Below are 26118 nucleotides of genomic sequence, written 5' to 3' on the forward strand. Positions count from 1 at the left end.
GATCCATCCTCGCCTGGTTCTGCCTTGGCCAAACTCAGCTGGCTACATCGCTCCAACCAAAGCCTGGCTGGAGAATGAATGTGCCGGGGCAGGTTTTTATAGACACGGTTCCTGCCTCCGCCCTCCCCAGATCAAGATCAAGAGATAACAGATGTGACCCATCCCCTCATGAACCACTCAAGGAAACAAGTGCTGCTAAATTCTGCACGCGAACAGGGCGCGACCGTTCTCAGTCTGCTCTACCTGGAATTGCCCCGTTAACGAGCATCCTGGAAAACCAACAAAAATGTCCAACAGCCAAGGTTTATGGTGGGGAGGCCCACTGTAATTTTAACTTCCATGTTTTGTTAGTAACTGAATGTGCCGAGAACAGATGGCCAAGGACAGTGCCCAGGCAAAGCTAAGGTTGTAATGGGGGTAAGGTTAGCATAGGGGGTTCGTAGATTCTAAGGTGAGAGGACACCACTGTGATCAGTTAGTCTGACCCTTGGTATAACACCGGCCAGAGACCTGCCCCCAAATAACTCCTAGAGCCGAGCTTTTCGAATCATAGAATCCTAGAAGATTAGGGTTGGAAGAGACCTCAGGAGGTCATCTAGTCCAATCCCCTGCTCAAAGCAGGACCAATCCCCAACTAAGTCATCCCAGCCAGGGCTTTGTCAAGCTGGGCCTTAAAACCTCTATGGATGGAGATTCCACCACCTCCCTAGGTAACCCCTTCCAGTGCTTCACCGCCCTCCTACTGAAATAGTGTTTCCTAATATTCACCCTAGACCTCCCCGTCTGCAACTTGAGACCATTTCTCCTTGTTCTGTCATCTGCCACCACTGAGAATAGCCGAGCTCCGTCCTCTTTGGAACCCCCATTCACATAATTGAAGGCTGCTATCAAATCCCCCCTCATTCTTCTCTTCTGCAGGCTAAATAACCCCAGTTCCCACACCCTCTCCTCATAAATCATGTGCCCCAGCCCTCTAATCATTGCCCTCCGCTGGACTCTCTCCAATTTGTCCACATCCCTTCTGTAGTGGGGGGACCAAAACTGGACACAGTACTCCAGGTGTGACCTCACCAGTGCCGAATAGAGGGGAATAATCAATTCCCTCAATCTGCAGGCAATGCTCCTACTAATACAGCCCAATATGCCATTGGCCTTGGCAGCAAGGGCATACTGCTGACTCATATCCAGCTTCTTATCCACTGTAATCCCCAGGTCCTGCTGATCTTGTTTTAAAAAATGTCAGTGATGGAGAGCCTATCACAACCTTTGTATATAGTTCCAAACATTAATTAATCTCACTGTTAAAAATGTACACTTTCTTTCCTATCTGAATTTGTCTAGCGTCAACTTGCAGCAATTGGATCAGAGTGACTGAAGAGCCCATTATTAAATGTCTGTTCCCCATCTAGGTATTTATAGACTGGGGTGAAGTCACCCCTTATCCTTCTTAAACTAAATAGATTGAGCTCCTTGCGTCTCTCACTCTCAGGCAGGTTTTCTAATCCTTTAATCATTCTCATGGCTCTTCTCAGACCCCTCTCAATTTATCAACATTATTCTTGAATTGTGGGCCCCGGCAATGGATATGGAATTCCAGCAGCAGTCACACCAGTGCCAAATACAGAGATAAAATAACCTCTCTTCCTGTTCAAGATTCCCCTGTTTATGCATCCCAGGATCACATTAGCTGTTTTGGCCACAGTGTCCCACTGGGAGCTCGTGTTCAGCTGATTATCTTTTTCAGAGTCTCTTCTTCCCAGGAGTGAGTCCCCCATCCTGTAAGAATGGCCAACACTCGTCATTCCTAGATGGACACATTTTCATTTAGCCATACGAATACACATAGTGTTTGCTTGCACCCAGTTTACCATGTGATCCACATCTGTCTGAGTCTGTGATCTGCCCTCTTCCTTATTTACCACTCCCCCAATTTTTGTGTCATCTGCAACCTTTATCAATCATTTTTTCTTCCAGGTAATTGATCAAAAGTTTAATAAAATTGTGATTCTACACCCCATATTCTTCCTAGAAATATTGTTATAATATGATTATAGCATATCTGTCATAAATATAAAGGGAAGGGTAAACCCCTTTGAAATCCCTCCTGGCCAGGGGAAAGCTCCTCTCACCTGTAAAGGGTTAAGAAGCTAAAGGTAACCTCTCTGGCACCTGACCAAAATGACCAATGAGGAGACAAGATACTTTCAAAAGCTGGGAGGAGGGAGAGAAACAAAGGGTCTGTGTGTCTGTTTATATGCTGGTCTTTGCCGGGGATAGACCAGGAATGGAGTCTTAGAACTTTTAGTCAGTAATCTAGCTAGGTACGTGTTAGATTATGATTTCTTTAAATGGCTGAGAAAAGAACTATGCTGAATAGAATAACTATTTCTGTCTGTGTATCTTTTTTGTAACTTAAGGTTTTGCCTAGAGGGGTTCTCTATGTTTTGAATCTAATTACCCTGTAAGGTATCTACCATCCTGATTTTACAGGGGGGATTTCTTTATTTCTATTTACTTCTATTTTTATTAAAAGTCTTCTTGTAAGAAAACTGAATGCTTTTTCATTGTTCTCAGATCCAAGGGTTTGGGTCTGTGGTCACCTATGCAAATTGGTGAGGCTTTTTATCCAACATTTCCCAGGAAAGGGGGTGTGCAAGTGTTGGGAGGATTGTTCATTGTTCTTAAGATCCAAGGGTCTGGGTCTGTAGTCACCTAGGCAAATTGGTGAGGCTTTTTACCAAACCTTGTCCAGGAAGTGGGGTGCAAGGTTTTGGGAAGTATTTTTTGGGGGGAAAGACGCGTCCAAACAGCTCTTCCCCAGTAACCAGTATTAGTTTGGTGGTGGTAGCGGCCAATCCAAGGACAAAGGGTGGAATATTTTGTACCTTGGGGAAGTTTTGACCTAAGCTGGTAAAGATAAGCTTAGGAGGTTTTTCATGCAGGTCCCCACATCTGTACCCTAGAGTTCAGAGTGGGGGAGGAACCTTGACAATATCAAAGACGTATTTTGTGCAAGATGGATCTGGTGTGATATCATTGGAAAGGCTATAATTTGCTGAATATGATTATCTTATCTGTATGCAAGTATCATTTCTGTATCTGAAGTTAGGAATATTGACTATGTAACAATTATAAGTGGGTTTACACCTGGGGAACGCCCACCAGACAGAATGCTAAGGGGGAGCAAAAGAACTTTGAAGATACTAATCTCCCACCTTCCTGAGAAGCTTCCTGGGATGCTAGAAACAACCTTTGACTCATGGCTGCTTTCACACTGCAGGGTCATGTGATTAAGTCACCTGGTACTAGATTCCATGATAGAATACCAGTATTTTTCCACTGGGGGTGGAAAGGAACCACAGTGGCAAACAAAGGATTCCTACCATATGTAAAACCTATTCAAGACAGGGGACTGACTTAATCAGTGTTCAGTCTTCACTGAATCCATGTCCACGATGACTGCTGGAAACATCTAAGAAATGAAGACAAAAGTGGGGGAGACTAGCCGAGCCCAGGCTGGAAAAGCCCAAGCTAAAACAACATTTAGGGAGATAAATTACTACTTGTAACCAGTTTGTGTAGTGTATTATGCTTAGTTTATGTGTTTGTTTTATTTGTTCAGTAATCTGCTTTGATCTTTTTGCTGTCTCTTATAATCACTTAAAATATATCCTTTGTAGTTAATAAATTTGTTTTTCTTTTCTCTAAAACCAGTTTGTGGAATTCATAACAGGGGGAGGGGGGACAAAAGATGTGCGTACCTTCCTCTACATTGAAGGAGGGGGTAAATTTCATGAGCTTACGTCGTACAGTTCTCTGTGCAGCACAAGACAATACAATTCCCTAGCCGAGTCTTCCCACGCAGAGCTGATCTTAGTGTCTGTGTCTTTCCGCAGCTGGGTGTGTCCCTACCTGTGTGTGTGTTGGAGGAGGCTTGAGGGCCTGGCTCAGCAGCACAGTGTAAGGGAGTGATGGAACAGCAGGCTCACTGGTACCCCAGTACATCAGGGGGCACCCCAGATTGGGGAGTAACCTGTCAAAAAAATGCTGATAAATTAAAAGTAATACACATTGGAAACCATAATCCCAACGATAGACACAAAATGGTGGTATCTAAAGTAACTGTTACCACTCAAGAAAGAGATCTCGGGGTTATCAAGGATAGTTTTCTAAAAATATCCACTTAATGTGCAGCGGCCGTCAAAAAAGAATGTTAGGAGCCATTGGGACATCGATAGATAATAAACGAGAAAATATCATAATGCCACCATATCGGTCCATTATATACCCACTTATTGAATGCTGCGTGCAGTTCTGGTCACCACATCGCAAAAAATATATATTGGAACTGGAAAAGGACCAGAGAGGGGCCACACAAATGATTAAGCGTATGGAGCCAAAGGCCCCGACTTAGTGGGTGCTCTGGGGCTGGAGCAGCCACAGAAAAAAATTGTGAGTGCTCAGCATCCACCAGCAGCCCCATGGATGAGCACCTCCCCCTCCCTCCCAGTGCCTGCCATCCACTGTGATCAGCTGTTCAGCGGTGTGCAGGAGGTGCTGGGGGTGAGGGGGAGGAGCAGGGGTAGGTAGAGGCAGGGGTAGGGCGGAGCATGGGTGGGGGATTGGGGGATGGGGTGGAGTGGGAATGGGACCTGGGGCAGAGAGGAGGTCAAACACCTCCCGGGAAATGAGGAAGTCGGCACCTATGTATGAGCAATCATAGAATCATAGAATATCAGGGTTGGAAGGGTCATCTAGTCCAACCCCCTGCTCAAAGCAGGACCAATCCCCAATTAAATCATCCCAGCCAGGGCTTTGTCAAGCCTGACCTTAAAAACTTCTAAGGAAGGAGATTCTACCACCTCCCTAGGTAACGCATTCCAGTGTTTCACCACCCTCCTAGTGAAAAAGTTTTTCCTAATATCCAACCTAAACCTCCCCAACTGCAACTTGAGACCATTACTCCTTGTCCTGTCCTCTTCTACCACTGAGAATAGTCTAGAACCATCCTCTCTGCAACCACCTCTCAGGTAGTTGAAAGCAGCTATCAAATCCCCCCTCATTCTTCTCTTCTGCAGACTAAACAATCCCAGTTCCCTCAGCCTCTCCTCATAAGTCATGTGTTCCAGACCCCTAATCATTTTTGTTGCCCTTCACCGGACTCTCTCCAATTTATCCACATCCTTCTTGTAGTGCGAGGCCCAAAACTGGACACAGTACTCCAGATGAGGCCTCACCAATGTTGAATAGAGGGGAACAATCACATCCCTCGATCTGCTCGCTATGCCCCTACTTATACATCCCAAAATGCCATTGACCTTCTTGGCAACAAGGGCACACTGCTGACTCATATCCAGCTTCTCCTCCACTGTCACCCCTAGGTCCTTTTCCGCAGAACTGCTGCCTAGCCATTCGGTCCCTAGTCTGTAGCTGTGAATTGGGTTCTTCCGTCCTAAGTGCAGGACCCTGCACTTATCCTTATTGAACCTCATCAGATTTCTTTTGGCCCAATCCTCCAATTTGTCTAGATCCCTCTGTATCCTATCCCTGCCCTCCAGCATATCTACCACTCCTCCCAGTTTAGTATCATCAGCATCACTCTTCCTAGCAGACTGTCTACACCCCACAGCCCCACTCTGCTTTCCACCAGCCTTGGTTACAACCAGCAAGGGTGACCCCAACACACCCCCACTCTCAATTTCCCTCAAACTGAAATGTCCAGCCTTGTCCTGGACAGCTCAGAGAAATCGGAAGGTTCATTTGTTCTTTTAAAGACACAAAAGCACATCACAGCTTATTAACTTAACTGAGGGGTAGATACACTCTTCCCAGCAAACACAGCACTGAGCTGGTGGGTGGTAAAATAAAACATATTTATTAACAATAGGACAGAGGGAAAGTGATGTGAATGGAAAAGGAATAAACTTAGGAAGGGTTACAAGGAACTAAAAGGTTTCAGAGTAGCAGCCATGTTAGTCTGTATACGCAAAAAGAAAAGGAGTACTTGTGGCACCTTAGAGACTAACAAATTTATTTGAGCATAAGCTTTTGTGAGCTTCAGCTCACTGAGCTGTAGCACATGAAAGCTTATGCTCAAAGAAATTGGTTAGTCTCTAAGGTGCCACAAGTACTCCTTTTCTTTAAGGAAATAAAAGTGAAAACACACAGTAAAAGTCTAAAACTTAATCTAGCAAGATGCAGGCTTCCCGTCCCCCTGTGTGTAAATGGGGCTTCCATTGTTTGCATCCCACCAGTCTTAATTTACCTAAGAGACAGGTAAATAGCTCTTCCCCCCCACACACACTTCCTGCCTGGGCAGGAACTGCTCCTTCCTTTGTCTGGCCACAGACTTTCAAACACAATATCAATGAGTGTCCATAATTCCCCCTGTAGTGTTACTATAGTCATTTCACAAAGACATTCATCACCGCCATGTCATTAGCTCTCAGAAAAGATCTTGCTCCGTACATGCTTCTAATGCAGGAATACCGTAGGTGTAACCCTTCTGCCCGTCAGAGTTGGCAGCAACAAGGGCCGGGTTCAATATCTAGGGGATCCATTCCAATAACACAATGCAAACCGGCTCGAGCCCCCACCCAGTGACCTGGGACAAATATATACCACCCCCGCTGGGCGCCTCCAAGAGGCAATACTTCCCCTCTCGCAAGCACATAGTCTGAGTGTAGCAAAAAGCCTTTTAATAACAGAGAGAAACAATGTGGCATTATGTTGGGGAAACACCACCAACAGGATTCATAACACAACCCATGAGCAAAAAAAAAAACCCCACCCCAGGCAAATTGGGGCATGCCCTTTTCCCTTTGGTTCTTGAGTCCAGCAACCCCAAATCACCCAAAGTCCCAAAAGTCCAATGCCCCAAAAGTCTCTGTCCCTGGTCAGGGCAGCCCCAGAGTTCGAAAGTTTATCTGCGGAGCTTTACCTCCCAACCTGGGTGGAAATGGGACAGGGGTAAGAGGCACCTTACATGATCTGAAGCTGACCACCCCATAGCTCCATAGTGGTGCTCCGCTCCGCCAGCCACCCCACAAACTCCTTCGCTCAGCTGCACTCCGCTCCGCCAGCCGCCCCATTAACTCCTTCGCTCTGCTCCGCTCCGCCCCACGAACTCCTTCGCTCTACTCCGCTCCGCTCGCCGCCCCACGAACTCCTTCGCTCCGCTCCGCCAGCTGCCCCACGAACTCCTTCGCTCTGCTCCGCCAGCCGCCCCACGAACTCCTTCGCTCTGCTCCGCCAGCCGCCCCCCGAACTCCTTCACTCTGCTCCACGGCCCACAAGCAGCTCCTGCCATCCACACGCTGCTCCGCGTCAAACTGCTTCACCAGCCGTCCCGCAAACTGCTCCACAATATATCTTCAGGCTCCCCCACTACTTAACACAACACTCAGTGATTTCAGCTCTTAGGTGAATTCAGCTTGTGGTAGGGGAGCCCCAGTGCTGGTGCACTGTCAGCCCAAAGTGAGCTCAGCAGCCTATAACTAGACTTCTAATGAAATCAAAATTAGCTCTGATATTCCACAGTGGAGAGAGGAGGAAGTGCAATTAGAATGTAAGGCCCTCACCAAGGGGCCCATGCCACCAAGTATTAATACTTGTCCCCAGCCTCTCTCCAGTCACACAGTTTTGGAACCCATGACCCTTGCCTAGCGAGTGCTACTTAGTTGATGGTGAATCCCTCCATCATAACAAAAGGCCACGTACAGTTCCAAGCACAGTTCCCATAATCAGGGTAATAACAATTTATTCTTCCTGTCCCAATAACAGAGACACTGGGGATCCCACAGCAGCCAAAGTGACCATTTGGGCAGCTATGGTCTCATTCTAGGCGTGGTGGGTGTGCCTATGCAAATGAGATCGGCCCCTGAAGTTCTTTTCCACAACTTGCCACACCTCACCACCAGATGTCAGGGTGGAGCTCATCCTGACACTGCTTACATAGGCAATCAGTTGATTCAGCTGCCTATCGCTTGAGGTTCAGCCCTCCTATCTTTATAGCCCAGTAAATCTTTGCAATGGATCCTTCTGAAAAGTAAAATCCAGATGGAGCTTCTCTCTCCTGTTGGGTGTAGACACTTGTCAGTGTAAGGTTTGCCTCTGCCCCTTGTTAGGTCAATGGGTCTGTGTGCTGTTTCTATGGAAATGGACATAAACATACATACCTTAGTTTGGGAGAGAGTATAATTTACATTGGCCAATTAAACCATCTTGGTAAAACTTTAATTCATCCTGTCTTGGTTCTGCCAAAGGAAAGAAAGAAAGAAAGAAAGAAAGAAAGAAAGAAAGAAAGAAAGAAAGAAAGAAAGAAAGAAAGAAAGAAAGAAAGACCCTATTTCAACCCTCACCCTATCCCCATGACAAACTTTGTCATAACCCCAATGATACCCTTAACCCTAACCCAATGATAACTTTCACCCAATGATACTCTTATCCCTAACCGCAATGATATCACCTTGTTTCCTCTGCTCTAACCTGCTAGATCCCACTACCTTCCCACAGCTGGGTATAGGACCCAGGAGTCCTGGCTCCCAACCTCATTCTTAATCCACATGCCCAGGGCAGGTAAGGCTGGTGTTTTTCTGTGGTTGTCTTACCTGCCTTATTCCAACTCCCCTGGGCACCTAGGGAGTGAAGAAAGAGAAGGGGAGCATATTACTCTGTGGCAGGGAGGGGAGGTGTGTGTTATACACAGATATTTCACTGTGTATCTGGGGGAATGGCTGCCAGTAGCTCCACCCACAGTTCCCATGCTCCACCCAGTCTCCTGAAACATCCCGGTTATCCTCAGCAACAGTTAAAAATATTAGCAGTGTTGCTATTCAAGTTGTCATCTCTAGGTTCCAGAGTTAACAGTCCCCACTGATCTGAATGGAGGTGTCTCAGGATTGAATGCAGAAATCCAGGCTACATAGGCGGGGGGGGGGTCAATGAAGGGTGAAAGGGTTGGATCCCCCTGTTATTCACAAGCCCAATTCCCTCCCCCTGTCAGACCGTATCTCTTTCCCCTCCCCATGGAAGGTAGGGCCTGTTCCTACATCCCCACTCCATCCTCATTCTGCACCAGAGTCATCACCAGAAATGCTAGGGGCAGTGGAGACAACCCATGATCCAGCCTCGCCTCATCCTGTCTTGGCCAACCTCAGCTGCCTCCATTGCTCCGACCGAACCCTGCCTGGAGAGTGAACCCACCGGGGAAGACTTTTAGAGACAGAGCCTCCTGCCGCCACCCTCCCCAGATCTGTGGAAAATAGATGTGACCAATCCCTGAATGAGCTACTCCTGGAAACAAGAGCTGCCAAACGCTATCAGAAGGATCCATTGCAAAGATTTACTGGGCTATACAGATACATAAAGCTCCCACAGCATGGAGAGCCTGGGGCCCAAATGGGCTGGGCAGCTCCCACCAACCTCTGTTCTGCTGGCAAAAAATTGAAAACCTCTGTGCTAAATGGAAGGCAGAAATTTGGTCCCCTCCATGTGTCGCCTCTAGGGGGTGCAAATATGCTTGCTCACCCCGAACCCTGCAATGCCTAGTTACTGCTCTGCTTCCAAATTCAGCAGGTGAGTAGGGCGTGACCGTTATCACTCTGCTCTGCCTGGAATTGCCCCAGCATAGGCACCTCATAAAACCAAATAAAAAAATGCAACCTCCCAGGTTACTGGGGGAATCCCCAGAGTGATTTACATTTTCCTGTTTTGTGAGCAACTGAATGCACCACGAACAGCTGGCCAAGGACAGTGCTCCGGAAAACCTAAACTTGCCATGGGGGTAAGGTTATCGGGGTAATTCATAGATTCTCAGGTGAGAAGGCAGCACTGTGATAACCTACATTGTAGGTTACTGTATAACACAGGCCAGAGACCTGCCCCCAAATAACAACTAGAGCAGAGTTTTCAGAAAACCCAACAGTCTTGCTTTAAAAATTGTCAGTGGGGTGGAGAATCCACCACGACCCTCAGTGAATTCTTCCAGTGGTTAATTACGCTCACTGTGAAAAATTTACACTTTATTTCCAGTCTGCATTTGTCTAGCTTCAACTTGCAGCTATTGGATCTGCTCCACTGAAGAGCCCATTATTAAATATTTGTTCCCAGTGTAGGTCTTAAAAGACGGTGACCAAGTGACCCCTTAACCTTCTCTTTCCTAAGCTACATAGCTGTATTATTATGTATAGTTCTGCCATTTTCATCTACTAATGGACCAATACCATTGCCAGGATTCTTATTGTTCCTAAAACATTTTTAAAACTCCTTATTGCCCCTAATTCTGCTGGCCATAGATTTCTCCTTGTGTCCCTTGGCTTCCCTTATCAACTTTCCCTATAATCAAAGAACCTTCCCCCCGCCCCAGCACAGCCACCAACATGCACTTCATGCACAAGAAATCTCTGCACCTGGAAGGAAACCTCTCTCACTCCCGCGCCAGACTCCCCTGTGAGCTGCCTCTGTGTGCAGCTCTCGCTGGATCTAGTCCCTCAGGAGCTCTCCTGTTAAGGTCAGCGTGAGGTGAGGGTTATAGATTGAAACATGGCAGTGTTGTTCACCTCTTGTCTTTCTTTCTCTCTCCTCCCGAACCAAGACGGGGTGAATTTACGGTCTCACAAGCTGGCTTGGCGGATTTATTTCCCCTTGGTAAATAACTCATTTGTTTTTAAGTGCCCTGCGGGTGTGTCCATCTATTGCTAAGGGAACCCCGGCACTCTGGTCCTACCAGAGTTTGACTCATTGCATTCCACCTCCCAGAATTAGCCTGAGGATTTTGATGGGATGGAAAAGTCTCTTTTTCAGTTTCTCTTCCATACATGCTCGGGAACCTCTCTTCCCTAAATGGGACATAGAACCCAGGAGTCCTGACTCCCAACACCCCCCCACACACACACATACTCTCTAAGCAGTAGATCCCACTCCCAGAACTCCATTATGGCATTATAAATTCAGGGTAGGGGGACTCTACCAATTCAACCAGATCTCTTTCTGAACCAACATTGTTAAATCTGTGTATAATATACCTCTTTCTTTCCGTCTTTCTGCACAGTCTTTCCTTTTTAGTCTTTGGTTTTTTAAAACCTGTTCTCAAGATATAAAATAGCTGCAAATCCCCAGGAGCCAGGGCTTGAACCCCAGTGTCCAGGCCAAATTGTGACTCACTCATTCCCATTTTGAGTCCCTGGCTCCCTCTCAGTGCTGGGTGAGCCATTCCCATGAGGTCTCGCTGTGTGGCTCTTCTCCAGCTGCTCGCCCCAGAGGTGGCTGCTTCTTGGTGCCAGATGGGGATCTCTGTACAGACAGTGGAAATTTCTGAGGGGTGTATCCCCACACACCCTTCTGCCCCCGCATACCTCCTCCTCCCCTGGGTTTTTCTCTTTCCCCAGGTACCCAGGGACTGTCTCTCCCTATGTGTCTTTGCAGCGCCCAGCCCGACGTGCGGCCCCCTATCTCTGTCAGTACCAGAGAAACCCAATACGCACATCAGATAAATTGTGTGGTCAGAGTGCTTTTTATTCCATACTTTCTGATCTTTTCATTTCAATTAACCTCTTAAAAGGGAGGAGCATTAATATCTGGGGGAAAATCCTTTGTGGGGAGGCGCATCGATTCTCTATCCTGTGGAGTATTGAAATTAAGAGTGAATTCCCTTTCCAAAACCACATGCCAGCTCACCTGTCAGATATGGGCTGGATGGGGAACCCCTCAATTCCCTTTATAAGTGACACATGCTTCCTCAGCTGCTGTAAAGGCCGGGGAGTGGGCGGCCTAGGGGTTAGCACTAGGCATGGGCCAGAGGAACCAGGTCAGGCTGGAATGCCAGGAGTGAGAATCAAGAGAGAAATCAAACGGCAGGGATCAAGGGTCTGTTACCAAGAATACCAGGAGGTCCGGTTCAGAGACCCAAAGCAGGAGCCTTAGAGCTCTCTCTGAGAGAGCGCAGGGGCGGAGCTTATACCCCAGTCGGGGTTCCTGGCCCCCAGTCCTAGCTGCTCTCTGCAAGCTACTTGGTGGAAGACTTGAGTGTAATTGTTCCCAGGTCCTCTGCGGACTGGGGTTCAAGACCCCTATGACCTGACAGCCATCAGATATGGGGTGGTATGTTCCCTTTGTAAGAGACACACACTAGCTCAGCCAGCAGGTAGGGCTTAGATGGAGGATTCCCTTTGTCAGGGTTTCCCCTGAACTCTGGGGTACAGATGTGGGGACCCGCATGAAAGACCCCCTAAGCTTATTTCTACCAGCTTAGGTTAAAAACTTCCCCCAGGCACAAATTCCTTTCCTTGTCCTTGGACGGTATTGCTGCCACCACCAAGTGATTTACACAAAAATTCAGGGAAGAGTCACTTGGAATCCCTATCCCCCCTCCCCCCAAAAAAAATCCCCCCAAACCCCTTCACCCCTTTCCTGGGGAGGCTTGAGAATAATATACCAACGAATTGGTTAGCAATATGAGCACAGACCAGACCCTTTGTCTTCGGGACACTGAAAATCAGTCAGGTGCTTAAAAGAAGAACTTTATTTATAAAGAAAAAGTAAAAGAATCACGCCTGCAAAATCAGGATGGAAGGTAACTTTACAGGATCAATGAAAAGATTTAAAACACAGAGGATAACCTAACGCATTTCCTTGCCTTACTTACAATTTCTGTGATTTTAGATGGATTATTGCAGGTATATTTTCAGGAGATGTTGTACCTGCTTGGCCTCTCTCTCCGTCCATAGAGGGAACAACAAAGAGAGAGCTACAAACAGATCCTCCCCCCACAGATGTGAAAGTATCTTCTTTCCTCATTGGTCCTTCTGGTCAGGAGCTAACTAGGTTATTAGACCTACTTAACCCCTTACAGGTAAGGCGATTCAGTCCAGCTGCCAAGGAGGGATTTTACGCTACCCTTCTCTCTATATTTATGACACCCTTTCTAAGATGGCTAGCTCAGCCGTCACATATGGGCTGAAGGGAGGCCTGGGTTGGGCCATCTGGGCTGTGCCATGCATGAGGCTAGACTGGAGGACTGCAATGATCCCTTGTGGCTGTGCTCTTAGCACCATCCCTGCCATGGGTTCAAATCCTCCCCGATCCCTAAGGGGTGGAGGGGAACTTAAACTATCTTGGGGCTTGGGTTGGTCACGGTCTGCAATTCTCAGCACAGCCAGATGGGGGTGCTGCAGGGCTAAGTCACCTTGTCCCCCTATCTCCGTGGGCTTGCCCAGGGTCTGTGCATGCTACCCACACCCCACATTCTCCCAGGCACAAGCCTGTTGCATCAGAGTTTCGATGAGGCAATGGGGCAGCAGCTGATGCAGCAGCACATGAGGTAGTGAGGCTAGGAGGATGGAGGCCCCCCCACAAGCCAATGCAGAGCCGGTGTCTGGGTGTGTGGTGGGGAAACTGAGGCAGGGAAGCTGGAAAGGGGAAAGCAGGCCAGAGAAGTGGAGCTGCAGGGGAAACAGGCCAGGAAAGATAATTACAGAGAGTGGAGGAAAAGGAAATAACAGTCCCTTCCTGAAAGCAGAGAGATATTTTGACATCCAGAAGAGGAGGGTAAAGAGGCCTCGAAGGAGCCTGTGGGGTGGCTGGCAAAGAGCCGAAGAGAGGGATAAAGAGGTGGGGGCGGAGAATAGAAGGATAGAAGGACACAGTCTGGCATTCAAGCAGGTGGGAGAGGGAGGCTACGGCTTGATTGCTTGTGTGTGTGTGTGTCCCTGCTGCCCCCTGCTGGAGGGAATCAGGACCCTTTGCACCCTCGTTAGCATTAGCAGCATTTGCACGGGCCCAGTTGGGATCAGGGCCATGCACCCATCTGAGGCAGAGATGAGCTGAACCCCCATTTGGAGGGGGCTTTCCTGGGGGCCTGGAGGGATGCGCTGGGGCATGGGGGGTGCATCTCACAGGATCATGGGGACAGCTGCAGCGAGGAGAAGCACGGCAGGCAGAGCCGGCGCCAGGCAATGACTTAGGGCCCCGAGCAGCCCAAGCAGGCCCCTTATCTGCTTTGCCTGTTTTAATGTTGTGTGGGTGGGGGCGGCCCCCAAAATATTCCTTAGGAGCCCCAATGGGCGAGCTCTGGTGCTGTTGCACTGCATGACTGACATGCTACAGATGGTGAAGGGTAGGGTGGTAACGTGTCCCTGGATCCATTCGGCGTAGGGGGGCAACAAGCTGTAGACCCCCGGGCGATTGGGGTTCCCACATTCCACGCCCCAGCTCACCACCCCGGCCAAGAGCCACGTGCTGTCACATTCGCAGACCAAGGGTCCTCCGGAGTCGCCCTGCAGACAGCAGAACAATGGGGTCAATTCCTGGTATGTCCTTGAGGGGGCGCTGGCTCTGATCCGGGCCCAGGACAGGGGACTGGCCGGCTCAGGAGGGCGGGAATGGGACGTGGGACTTTTCCCTTCTAGGGGGCACCAGCTCTAGCCCCAGGGAGGGGGACTGGCCGGCTCAGGAGGGCGGGAATGGGACGTGGGACTTTTCCCTTCTAGGGGGCGCCAGCTCTTGCCCCAGGGAGGGGGACTGGCCGGCTCAGGAGGGCGGGAATGGGACATGGGACTTTTCCCTTCTAGGGGGCGCCAGCTCTTGCCCCAGGGAGGGGAACTGGCTGGCTCAGGGTGGGTGGGGAATGGGACGTGGGGCCTGTTCCCTTCTGGGTGGCACTGGCTCCAATCTGGGAATAACTGCCATGGGGGGAGGGAGTCAGGGAATAGGATACAGGGTCTCACCTGACACGAATCTTTCTCCCCTTGTGGATACCCTGCGCAGATCATATCCTGCTTGATGGGATCGATCTCCTGAGGGTCGTCCGCGTATGAGCCGATTTTGAAGAGGCTGTTGCAGGCGTCTCTGTCTATCGGGGCACCTTCACCTCTTGCAGCGTTTTGGGGGCTGTCAGGCTCCCTGAGGACAGACAGACGAACAGGGCCGAGTCACCCCCCATGGAGACAAGCCTTTCCACAGCTTCAGACCTCAATCGGCAGAGCATTGCTGGACAGCTCGTCCCCAGCCGCTGATGGGACTCCGGCACCAGCACCGCTCTGTGCTGACCAGCAGGGGGAGCCCTTGACCCTCACGGTTGCGTGGATCCGCCCAACTCCCCACCTTCCTGCGGAGCTATGCTGGAGGTCTCTCTCCCTGCCTCAGTTTCCACATCTGTAAAATGGGGATACCAATCCCAACCTCCTTTGTAAAGCTCTTGGAGATCTACGGGATGGACAGAACTAGGTACGAGCCAGTGATGTGTTAATACTAAAGGATCAAACCCACAGCCTCAGTTGCTCCCACCTCCCCACCAGCGGAGGGACCCGCTTCGGGCATGAAACCACCGGACGCGGGCATCACTAGAGATCCATGCACAGAGCCCTAGCGCCAGCCAAATCCCAGGCCGCAGCAGGATGCGCAAAGGTGCCACAGACTCTCACCCAGTGCAAAATCAGGGACCGTAAACTAGGCGTGGAAATTGGAGGGTGCAAAGACAAAGAAGGATGACAGTGGAGATTGCAGTAGCAACTCACGAGACCGGTGGTTTTCAAACGGCGGGTTGTGACCCAGTACCGGGTCACGGAATGTCAGGCCCTGGGTCGTGGCGGCTCTGGTCAGCTCCACCGACCGGGCCGTTAAAAGTCCCGTTGGCGATGCTGCCCGGCTAAGGCAGGCTAGTCCCTGCCTGTTCTGACACCGCGCTGTGCCCCGGAAGCGGCCAGCAGCAGGTCCGGCTCCTAGGCAGGGGGGCCATGGGGCTCCGTGCGCTGCCCCCGCCCCAAGCACTGGCTCCGCACTCCCATTGGCCAGGAACCGGCTGCCACAGACTCTCCTAGGAGCCCGACCTGCTGCTGGCTGCTTCTGGGGTGCAGCGCGGTCCGCGGTGCCAGGACAGGCAGGAAGCCTGTGTCTGCACCCCCGCTGCGCCGCTGACTGGGAGCCGCCCGAGGTAAACCTGTGCCCCAATCCCCTGCTCCAGCCCTGAGCCCCACCTCAACCCGGAGCCCCCTCCTGCACCCCAAACCCCTCATCCCCAGCCCCACCCCAGAGCCTGCACCCCCAGCCCAGAGCCCTGACCCCCTCCCCCACCCCAACCCCCTCCCCCAGCCCTGAGCCTCATCCCACACCCTGAACCCCTCACTCCCAGCCCCACCCTGCTGCCCTCACCCCCATACCCCAAACCCCTCCTCCCCAGCTCCATTGGGTCGCGGGCATCAACAATTTTCTTCAACCAGGTCACCAGAAAAAAAGTTTGAAACCGCCTGTGCTCGACTGCTGCAGCTCCAGGCCCAGAGCTAGCATGCTAGCAGATTCCCTTGCTGGTGTGTGGATGTGAGAAACTAAAGCCTGACCGTGCTCAGTGTAAGATCAGAGGCTATGATCGAGAAGTGGAAAGTAAGTGCTGTCCAAAGCCAGACAGGAAGGGCAAGCCAGCTCGCTACGGAGCAACCGGGCATGCACGCAGAGTGAAATTTTCAAAGCCAAAGCAGGCTTTCGCCAAAGGCAGAATCAGTGGGGCTAATATCCAAGAGGTGGAAATACCGGAGGTGTAAGCCAGCAGCACACTAGATGGCTGCAAATCCATGCATCCAACGATCACGCCGCAGGGTCACACTGACTGCATGACAGGGGTAAAGCAGGGGTGGGAACTGGAAAATGAAAGGCAGGTCCAAAGCCCAAAGAGGAATGATGGTGGAAATTAGCTAGCAATTGGCTAGCCTGCTATGGATCCATGCACAGAACAGACACACGAACAGGTTATCTTGCCACAGGAAGATGTACAAAACTAAAACAATCTCTCACCCAATGCAAGATTAGGGGCTTTAAAGGTTAGGGTTAAGGCTAGGGTTGGGGGTAGAGTAGAAGTTATCTCTCTGCTTTCAGGAAGCGGCTGTTATTTCCTTTTCCTTCACTCCCTTTAGTTATATATAGAGGCCGGTAGGGGGAGAGAGAGCTGAGCCCTGATTAGAAGGAAGAGCTTCTCTGACTAGGGGTCCTATAAAGGTAGCCAGCCAGTCAGAGAAGGGTACAGCCAGCAAACAGAGCTGTGAACAGGGGAGTTGGAGTGGGAGTCCTGTTGGAGGAGTTTAGAGGGAAGACTAAGAGAGGCAGGCAGAGGAGCAGCCAGGCTAGTGAAGGGAGTGGGGGGTGGTCTGGCAGCGTTGTGGTGCTCGTGGGGGGTTTGTTTTGCTGTGGGTGGCGGTGTTTTGCTTTGGTTTGTGTTTCCCGGACTAACAGGACTCAGGTGAGAAGGCGAAGACAGATAGAGAGGCAGCAGTGGGAGTGACCCAAGCAGTGGAAGACACAATGAAGATGAGTGGATGTGGAAGCTGCGGCATGTACATGATCCTGGAGGGGGGACCTGGAAAGAGTTTCGTCTGCATGAAGAGCCGCCTGATAGAGCTGATGGAAGAGAAGATCTGAGGTCTGGAGATGCAGATGGAGACTCTGGTTGAGTTTAGAAGGGAGTTCGAGCGGATGGTGGAGCAAAGACATGAGGAGGCTGAAGGGGAAAGCTCAGACTTGCAGATGGAAGCAGGACCGAAGAACTCTGAGGGGAGACTGCTGGGTGAGGAAAGTGGACAGTGGAAGCATGTGACTAAGAGAACCAGGCAGAGGAAAAGACGGGCTAGTGAAGGAGAAATCGAGCTCAGGAACAGGTATGCAGAGTTGGAAAATGAAGAAGGTGCACAGCAGGTGGTCACTGAAGGTGAGAGGGCAAGGAAGAAGAGAAGAGCAGCTAGTCCTATAGGAAGAGGGGAAGAGTCAGTGGAGATAACAACACCAAATATGAGCCCCAGGGGGATACGGGATGGGTTGCAGAGGATTGCAAAGGAGAATAGGAATCGAGAGGACTTGCAGCCAGAGGGAATAGTGGGGAGGGATAGCTCAGTGGTTTGAGCACTGGCCTACTAAACCCAGGATTGTAAATTCAATCCTTGAGGGGGCCATTTAGGGATGGGGGCAAAATTGGGGATTGGTCCTGCTTTGAGCAGGGGGGTGGGACAAGATGACCTCCTGAGGTCCCTTCCAACCCTAATCTTCTATGATTCTGTGAACAGGGGATAGACTGGAGAATAGCACCGTCACCAGGAAAAGGCAGGTCTACGTGACTGGGGACTCCTTACTGAGAAGAATAGACAGGCCTGTAACAAGAGCTGATCCAGAGAACAGAAGGATGGGCTGTCTGTCGGGTGCTAAGTTATGGGATGTGGACCTGAGGCTGAAGAGGATCCTAACGGGAGTGGGAAAGAATCCACTGATCATCCTTCATGTGGGAACAAATGATACTGGTAGATTCTCCCTGGAACGTATCATGGGAGACTATGCCAGGCTGGGGAAGACGCTAAAGGAAATTGAGGCTCAGATCCTGTTCCTAGAGAAGGGCGACAAAGGTGTGACAAAATTATGCTGCTCAACAGATGGCTTAGGCAGTGGTGCCATAAGGAGGGCTTTGGGATGTATGGCCACTGGGAGGCATTCATGGACAGAGGACTGTTCTCTCTGGATGGACTTCATCTGAGTAGGGAAGGAAATAGACTTCTAGGATGGAGGCTGGCACAACCGATCAAGAGAGCTTTAAACTAGGAATCTGGGGAAGATGGCTGGGAGATGTCCGGGTAATCTCCATGCCAGATTTTAACTCTGAGAGGGAAGAAAACGAAGTAAGAAAGGATACAGCCGTGGGTAGGAGAATGGACATAAGGCAGAAGGGCAGTGTGGATACCAGTCTAAAAGGTCATACTGGCTGTAGAATGACCGTGCCCAATCGGGTAAGGAATGTGAGCGAGGCCAAACAGCAAAAATGAAGATGTTTGTACACCAACGTGAGGAGCCTAGGTAACAAAATGGAGGAACTAGAGTTACTGGTGCAGGAAGTGAAACCAGATATTCTAGGGATAACAGAAACAGGGTGGAATAGTCGTCACGGCTGGAGTACGAGTTTTGAAGGGTTTGTGCTGCTTAGGAAAGACCGAAATAAAGGCAAAGGGGGTGGAGTAGCATTGTCTATCAATGATGAGGTAGAACGTAAAGAAATAAGAAGCGATGGAATGGATAAAACAGAGTCTGTCTGGGCAAAAATCACATTGGGGAAGAAAACTACTAGATCCTCCCCTGGGATAGTGCTTGGGGTGTGCTATAGACGGCCGGGATCTAATTTGGATATGGATAGAGACCTCTCTAATGTTTTTAATAAAGTAAATACTAATGGGAACTCTGTGATCATAGGAGACTTTAACTTCCTAGATGTAGACTGGAGGACGAGAGCTAGTAATAATAATAGGGCTCAGATTTTCCTGGATGCGATAGCTGATGGATTCCTTCACCAAGTAGTTGCTGAACCGACTAGAGGGGATGCCATTTTAGATTTGGTTTTGGTGAGTAGTGAAGACCTCGTAGAAGAAATGCTTGTAGGGGACAACCTTGGTTCCAGTGATTATAAGCTAAGTCAGTTCAAACTAAATGGAAGGATAAACAAAAATAGATCTGTGACTAGGGTTTTTGATTTCAAAAGGGCTCACTTTAATAAATTAAGGACATTAGTTAGGGAAGTGGATTGGACTGAAGAATTTGTGGATCTAAAGGCAGAGGCGGCCTGGGATTACTTTAAGTCAAAGCTGCAGAAGCTATCAGAAGCCTGCATCCCAAGAAAGGGGAAAAAATTCACCGGCAGGAGTTGTAGACCAAGCTGGATGAGCAAGCAGCTCAGAGAGGTGATTAAGAAAAAGCAGAAAGCCTACACTGAATGGAAGATGGGAGGGATCAGCAAGGAAAGCCACCTTATTGAGGTCAGAATATGTAGGGATAAAGTGAGAAAGGCCAAAAGCCATGTAGAGTTGGACCTTGCAAAGGGAATTAAAAGCAATAGTAAAAGGTTCTATAGCCATATAAATAAGAAGAAAACTAAGAAAGAAGAAGTGGGACCGCTAAACACTGAGGATGGAGTGGAGGTCAAGGATAATCTAGGCATGGCCCAATATCTAAACAAATACTTTGCCTCAGTCTTTAATGAGGCTAATGAGGAGCTTAGGGATAATGGTAGGACGACAAATGGGAAGGAGGATATGGAGGTAGATATTACCACATCCGAGGTAGAAGCCAAACTTGAACATCTTAATGGGACCAAATCGGGGGGCCCAGATAATCTTCATCCAAGAATATTAAAGGAACTGGCACATGAAATTGCAAGCCCGTTAGCAAAAATTTTTAATGAATCTGTAAACTCAGGGATTGTACCGTATGACTGGAGAATTGCTAACATAGTTCCTATTTTTAAGACGGGGAAAAAAGGTGATCCGGGTAACTACAGACCTATTAATGTGACATCTGTACTATGCAAGGTCTTGGAAAAAATGTTGAAGGAGAAAGTAGTTAAGGACATTGAGGTCAAGGGTAACTGGGACAAAATACAACACGGTTTTACAAAAGGTAGATCATGTCAAATCAACCTGATCTCCTTCTTTGAGAAGGTAACAGATTTTTTAGACAAAGGAAAAGCAGTGGATCTAATTTACCTCGATTTCAGTAATGCATTTGATATGGTTCCACAAGAGGAATTATTAGCTAAATTGGAAACGATGGGGATCAATATGAAAATTGAAAGGTGGATAAGGAACTGGTTAAAGGGGAGACTACAATGGGTCACACTGAAAGGTGAACTGTCAGGCTGGAAAGAGGTTACTAGTGGAGTTCCTCAGGGATCGGTTTTGGGACCAATCTTATTTAATCTTTTTATTACTGACCTCGGCACAAAAAGCGGGAGTGTGCTAATAAAGTTTGCGGATGATACACAGCTGGGAGGTATTGCCAATACAGAGAAGGACCGGGAAATCATACAGGAAGATCTGGATGACCTTGTAAACTGGAGTAATAGTAATAGGATGAAATTTAATAGTGAGAAGTGCAAGGTCATGCATTTAGGGATTAATAACAAGAATGTTTATTATAAGCTGGGGACACATCACTTGGAAGTAACAGAGGAGGAGAAGGACCTCGGAGTATTGGTTGATCACAGGATGACTATGAGCCGCCAGTGTGATATGGCCGTGAAAAAAGCTCATGCGGTCTTGGGATGCATCAGGAGAGGTATTTCCAGTAGAGATAAGGAGGTTTTAGTACCATTATACAAGGCACTGGTGTGATCTCACCTGGAATACTGTGTGCAGTTCTGGTCTCCCGTGTTTAAGAAGGATGAATTCAAACTGGAACAGGTACAGAAACAGGCTACTAGGATGATCCGAGGAATGGAAAACCTGTCTTATGAAAGGAGACTCAAAGAGCTTGGCTTCTTTAGCCTAACCAAAAGAAGGCTGAGAGGAAATATGATTACTCTCTATAAATATATCAGAGGGATAAATACCATGGAGGGAGAAGAATTATTTAAGATCAGTACCAATGTGGACACAAGAACAAAAGGATATAAACTGGCCATCAGGAAGTTTAGACTTGAAATTAGACACAGGTTTCTAACCATCAGAGGAGTGAAGTTCTGGAACAGCCTTCCAAGGGAAGCAGTGGGGGCAAAAGACATATCTGTCTTCAAGACTAAGCTTGATAAGTTTATGGAAGGGATGATATGATGGGATATCCTAATTTTGGCAATTAATTGATCTTCGACTATTAGCAGTAGATATGCCCAATGGCCTGTGATGGGGTGTTAGATGGGGTGGGATCTGAGTTACTACAGAGAATTCTTTCCTGGGTATCTGCATGGTGAGTCTTGCCCACATGCTCAGGATTTAGCTGATCGCCATATTTGGGGTTGAGAAGGAATTTTCCTCCAGGGCAGATTGGAAGAGGCCCTGGGGGTTTTTTGCCTTCCTCTGCAGCGTGGGGCACAGGTCACTTGCTGGAGGATTCTCTGCACCTTGAAGTCACCATGATTTGAGGACTTCAATAGCTCAGACATAGGTTAGAGGTTTCTTACAGGAGTGGGTGGGTGAGATTCTGTGGCCTGCATTGTGCAGGAGGTCAGACTAGATGATCATAATGGTCCTTTCTGACCTTAAAGTCTATGATTCTATGATCTTTAGGTGTAGGGTGAGCATAACTGTTAACTTGAAGGTCTAGGATGAGGGTTATTGGTGGGGTACAGCAAGATTTAGTGTTTGTGTTAGGGTTAAAGTGAGTTAAGTTTCATGGTTAATAGAGAAGGGTTAAAGTGTTCGTGTTAAGATTGTGTTAGGGTTAGAATTAAGGGTTAGGGTTAAATGAAAAGGTTCGATTTAGGTAGGTTTGGAATGATTCAGTTTTGATCGGTAACTGTCAATTTCACCAAGCACACACAAAGGGAAGACAAAATATTTCCACTGATAATAACTGCAATTTACATAGAGGCAATGTAAGGAAAGTGCCGCTTGAGAACTCATTGTAGTCACACCTCAATGCGTATAAAACAGGTGGTAATGTATGCTACATAGAGCACGTAGTGACAGTTCTACTAAAACAGCTGGTGTCTGCATTCCCGGGGCACGGGCAGCAGGTAATTATGCAGCGTTAACAAAGCTTTCACCTTATGAATCTCATCATCTACTGGAATTAAATAATTAGTGTCTGACTCTCCCCCTATAATTTCCCACAACTGTGAACATTTAAATTGATAAAAATGGGGAGAAATGCTTAAAAATAAACATTAATATCATCCATCTAAATTATAAAAAAAAGTCAAATTCTGCCAAACCTAAATATGATCAGGGACCATAAAGTTTAGGACTGGGGTTAGGGTTAGGGTATAGTGTTATCTTTAGGTGTAGGATGAGCGTAACTGTTAACCTGAAGTTTAAGAAAGCCGGTTATTGGTAGGGGGTAAGGTTAGGGTAAGTGTTAGGATTACTCTAACACTTGTTCGAGGTTAAGGTTGTGTTAGGGTGAGAATTCAGTGGTAGGGTTGAGTTTAAGGGTTAGATTCAGTGTTGAAAGTTAAGATTAGTCGTTAGGGTTAGGGTTAAATTTAAGGGCTAGAGATAAGATTAAGGTTAAAGGTTAGGATTAAGGGTTAGTGTATAGCTTTAGCTTTAGCGGTAGGGTAAGCATTTACATTAAATTTAAGGTTAACTTTTGGGGTTGGGACTGGGGTCAGGGTTATGTTTAGGGGTAAGGGTATATCAGGGGTAGAGAGCTAGATTTTTATTTAGATTAGCATTGCAGTTAAAGTAGGGTTATGCTTATCTAGGATTTACGGTTGGTGTTGCAGTTAAAAATAAGGTTAGGGGAGTAGGGGTAGGGGTATAACAGGGGTATAGCGCTAGATTTTGACTTAGGGTTAGTAATGCCCTTAACGGGGCTAGGGTTATGGCTAGGGTTAAGGGTGTCTGTGGTATAATGTTAGAGTTTGATTTACTGTTAGCATTGAAATCAATCGTAGGGTTATGGTTAGAGTTAAGGGTATAGCAGGGGTATAGTGATAGATTTGGATTTAGGGTTAAGGTCAAGAGTTAAGTTTTATGGTTAATAGTTAAGGATTAATAGTTAGGCTTAAGGATTATTTTGGAGATAAGGTTGTGTTAGGTTTAAAAGTAAGGGTTAAGGGTTATGGTTAGATTTAACAGGTTTCAGAGTAACAGCCGTGTTAGTCTGTATTCGCAAAAAGAAAAGGAGTACTTGTGGCACCTTAGAGACTAACCAATTTATTTGAGCATGAGCTTTCGTGAGCTACAGCTCACTTCATCAGATGCATACCGTGGAAACTGCAGCAGACTTTATATATACACAGAGAATATGAAACAATACCTCCTCCCACCCCACTGTCCTGCTGGTAATAGCTTATCTAAAAGCCATTTCCAGCACAAATCAGGGACCATAAAGGTTAGGGTGGGGGTGGGAGCTAGAGTATGGTGTTATCTTTAAGTGTAAGGTGAGGATAACTGTTAATCTGAATATTAAGGATAAGGGCTATTGTAGGGGGAAAGGATGGGGTAGGTTTAGTGTTGGGGTAGGGTTAAGGGTGGGAGTTAAGGTTATGTAGGGTGATAATTAAGGGTTAGGGTTGAGTTTAAGGGTTTAGATCTAGGGTTAAGTATTAAGTTTGAGTGTCTAGGGTTAGGGTTAAGGGATACAGATAGGGTTCAGGTTAAAGGTAGCATAGAGTTTTAGCTTTAGCTGTAGGGTGAGCATTTAAATTAAATGTAGGGTTAAGTTTTAGGTTGGGGGGTGGAGGTTTGGGGTCTGGTTTGGGTTAAGGTTATAAGTGGGTCATTGTGCGTGATTTTGATTTAGGGTTATCATTACAGTTCAAAGTAGGGTTAGGGTTCAGGTGAGTATTAGGAATTAGGGTTAGGGTTAGGGGTTATGGTTAAGATTATGGAAGAATTATGCCCCAAAGCTGTTTTCCAGTCAACATTCAGGGGACCCCTAGAACCTTCTCCCCAATTAACCCCCAAAGTCCTACCATTTCCCCACAGCCCCCTATTCACCCCCTCACCTCCGTACTTAGTGTCACCCCAGCCGGTCACCCAGCACTCCATGCCCGTGGGGAACTCCACAGAGGAGGCCGGAAGGCAGATGGGGCGGATAACTCTGTTGAAGTTCACAGGGGTTTCCAACTCCACGAGTGCAATGTCACCGCTGGACCTGATATCAGTGTAGTTGGGATGGCGGTAAATCTTCTTGATGGGAAAAGATACCAGACTTTCAGAGGGGTTCAGGAGCTGATATTCCCCTAGGTTCACATGATAGGCAGACGTGTCCCTGCAAGATACAAGAGGAATATAAAGGTGGTTCAACCAGCAATCAGATGCAGCCAACTCTGGGGTGGGGCAGCTGGGTACCAGCTGCATAATGACAACCGATGGGGATGGCTATCCTGAGGCTGAGATGCAGCTGCCTCTGGGGCAGGGCAGCTGGGGAACAGCAGCCCATAAAGCCACACAGGGCTGGCTCGCCTGGCAATGAGATGCAGCCATCTCTGGGGTGGGACAGCTTGGTAATGGCTGTACAGTGACGCTGCATGGGGATGGTTCACCTGGCACTGAGAAGCAGCTGCCTCTGGGATGTGGCAGCTGGGGAACAGCCGCACAGGGATGCTCCCACCTGGGTTACTCACTCATTGAAGCAATGAGCTGCTGACACCACCCAGCTCTCAGCAATGAGGGACCCTCCGCAGACATGGTTGCTGCCTTCACGGATGCTGACCTGCCAGGGCCAGGACCCATTCTTGGCATCATTACCCCCCACAATGCGGGGAGATTCCATTGGCTGCTCACAAGCTGAGGAGAAAGGTGGGGAGCAGAGTGAATAGAACCCAGGAGTCCTCACTCCCAGCCCCCCCTGCTGTAACCCACTAGACCGCACTCCCCTTCCAGAGCTGGGGAGAGAACCCAGGAGTCCTGGCTCCTGGTTGCCTGGCACATAACCTCTATCCTGTCTTCCCTCCCCAACGTCTGTCTCCCCACCCATGTGGTCTCACTTCTAAGGGCTGTTTCCCAGGTCCCCAGCCAACCACTCACCTTCCAGCATGGGCAGCTCCAGCAGCCTCCGAATGGCCAGCAGGCAGATTAGACCTCTCATGACCCACGGCCCTCCAGCTGCACCTGGGACAGAATCCTGAATGGGACAGGGAAAGCAGAGGGGAGGGAGATACAGATACACCCAGTTTCGTAAACAGAGATATGAAAATGAAGAGCAGGTGGTGACAGGTAACAAGGGAACTTCCCTTCCGAGAGCTGGGGAGAGAACCCAGCTGTCCTCGCTCCCAGCTTCCCCTCCTCTAGCCCACTAGACTTTACTCCCCTCCCAGAGCTGGGCATAGAACCCAGGAGTCCTAGCTCCCCCCCAATGTTCTAACCCACCAGACCCCACTCCCCTCCCAGAGGTCATTCATTGAGTTATTTCCTTGTTTCTGTCTCACTCCATTAAACCTGAAACCGTTTGTTCAAAGCAAATACAAGGTTTAATATTTAAACCCAGATGGAGTTGAACTCCTCTGTTAGCCACAAGCTCTGCTCACTCCTGTCTTGCAGCCCCCTGCTGTCCCAGCCCTGGGCTCCCAGTCGTGTGATCTCCGGGTGGATATATTCATTGCCCCTTTGCTGCTTCTATCTAGTCCCCTTGCTTCGGTTGGTTCTTCCCCCAAAGCCAGAAAGCCATCTACTGTGTCTTGGTGCTCACTTGTTCAATGCCATTAATCCTATAGGAGAGGAC

At 48.5% G+C, this 26118-nt stretch overlaps 1 protein-coding gene across 1 annotated transcript; it reads right to left on the reverse strand.

Moving 5' to 3' along the window:
• Positions 1-13889: 13889 nt before the first annotated feature.
• Positions 13890-25724, reverse strand: LOC144266309 (serine protease 33-like). Its single transcript, XM_077819753.1, is given in 7 exon segments — positions 13890-14273; positions 14724-14854; positions 14857-14898; positions 24401-24666; positions 25022-25184; positions 25425-25619; positions 25622-25724. Coding segments are annotated over 7 exon segments (1284 nt in total).
• Positions 25725-26118: the final 394 nt, after the last annotated feature.

This window comes from Eretmochelys imbricata, chromosome 6, assembly GCF_965152235.1.
Source record: "Eretmochelys imbricata isolate rEreImb1 chromosome 6, rEreImb1.hap1, whole genome shotgun sequence".
In the NCBI taxonomy this organism is placed as follows: Eukaryota; Metazoa; Chordata; order Testudines; family Cheloniidae; genus Eretmochelys; species Eretmochelys imbricata.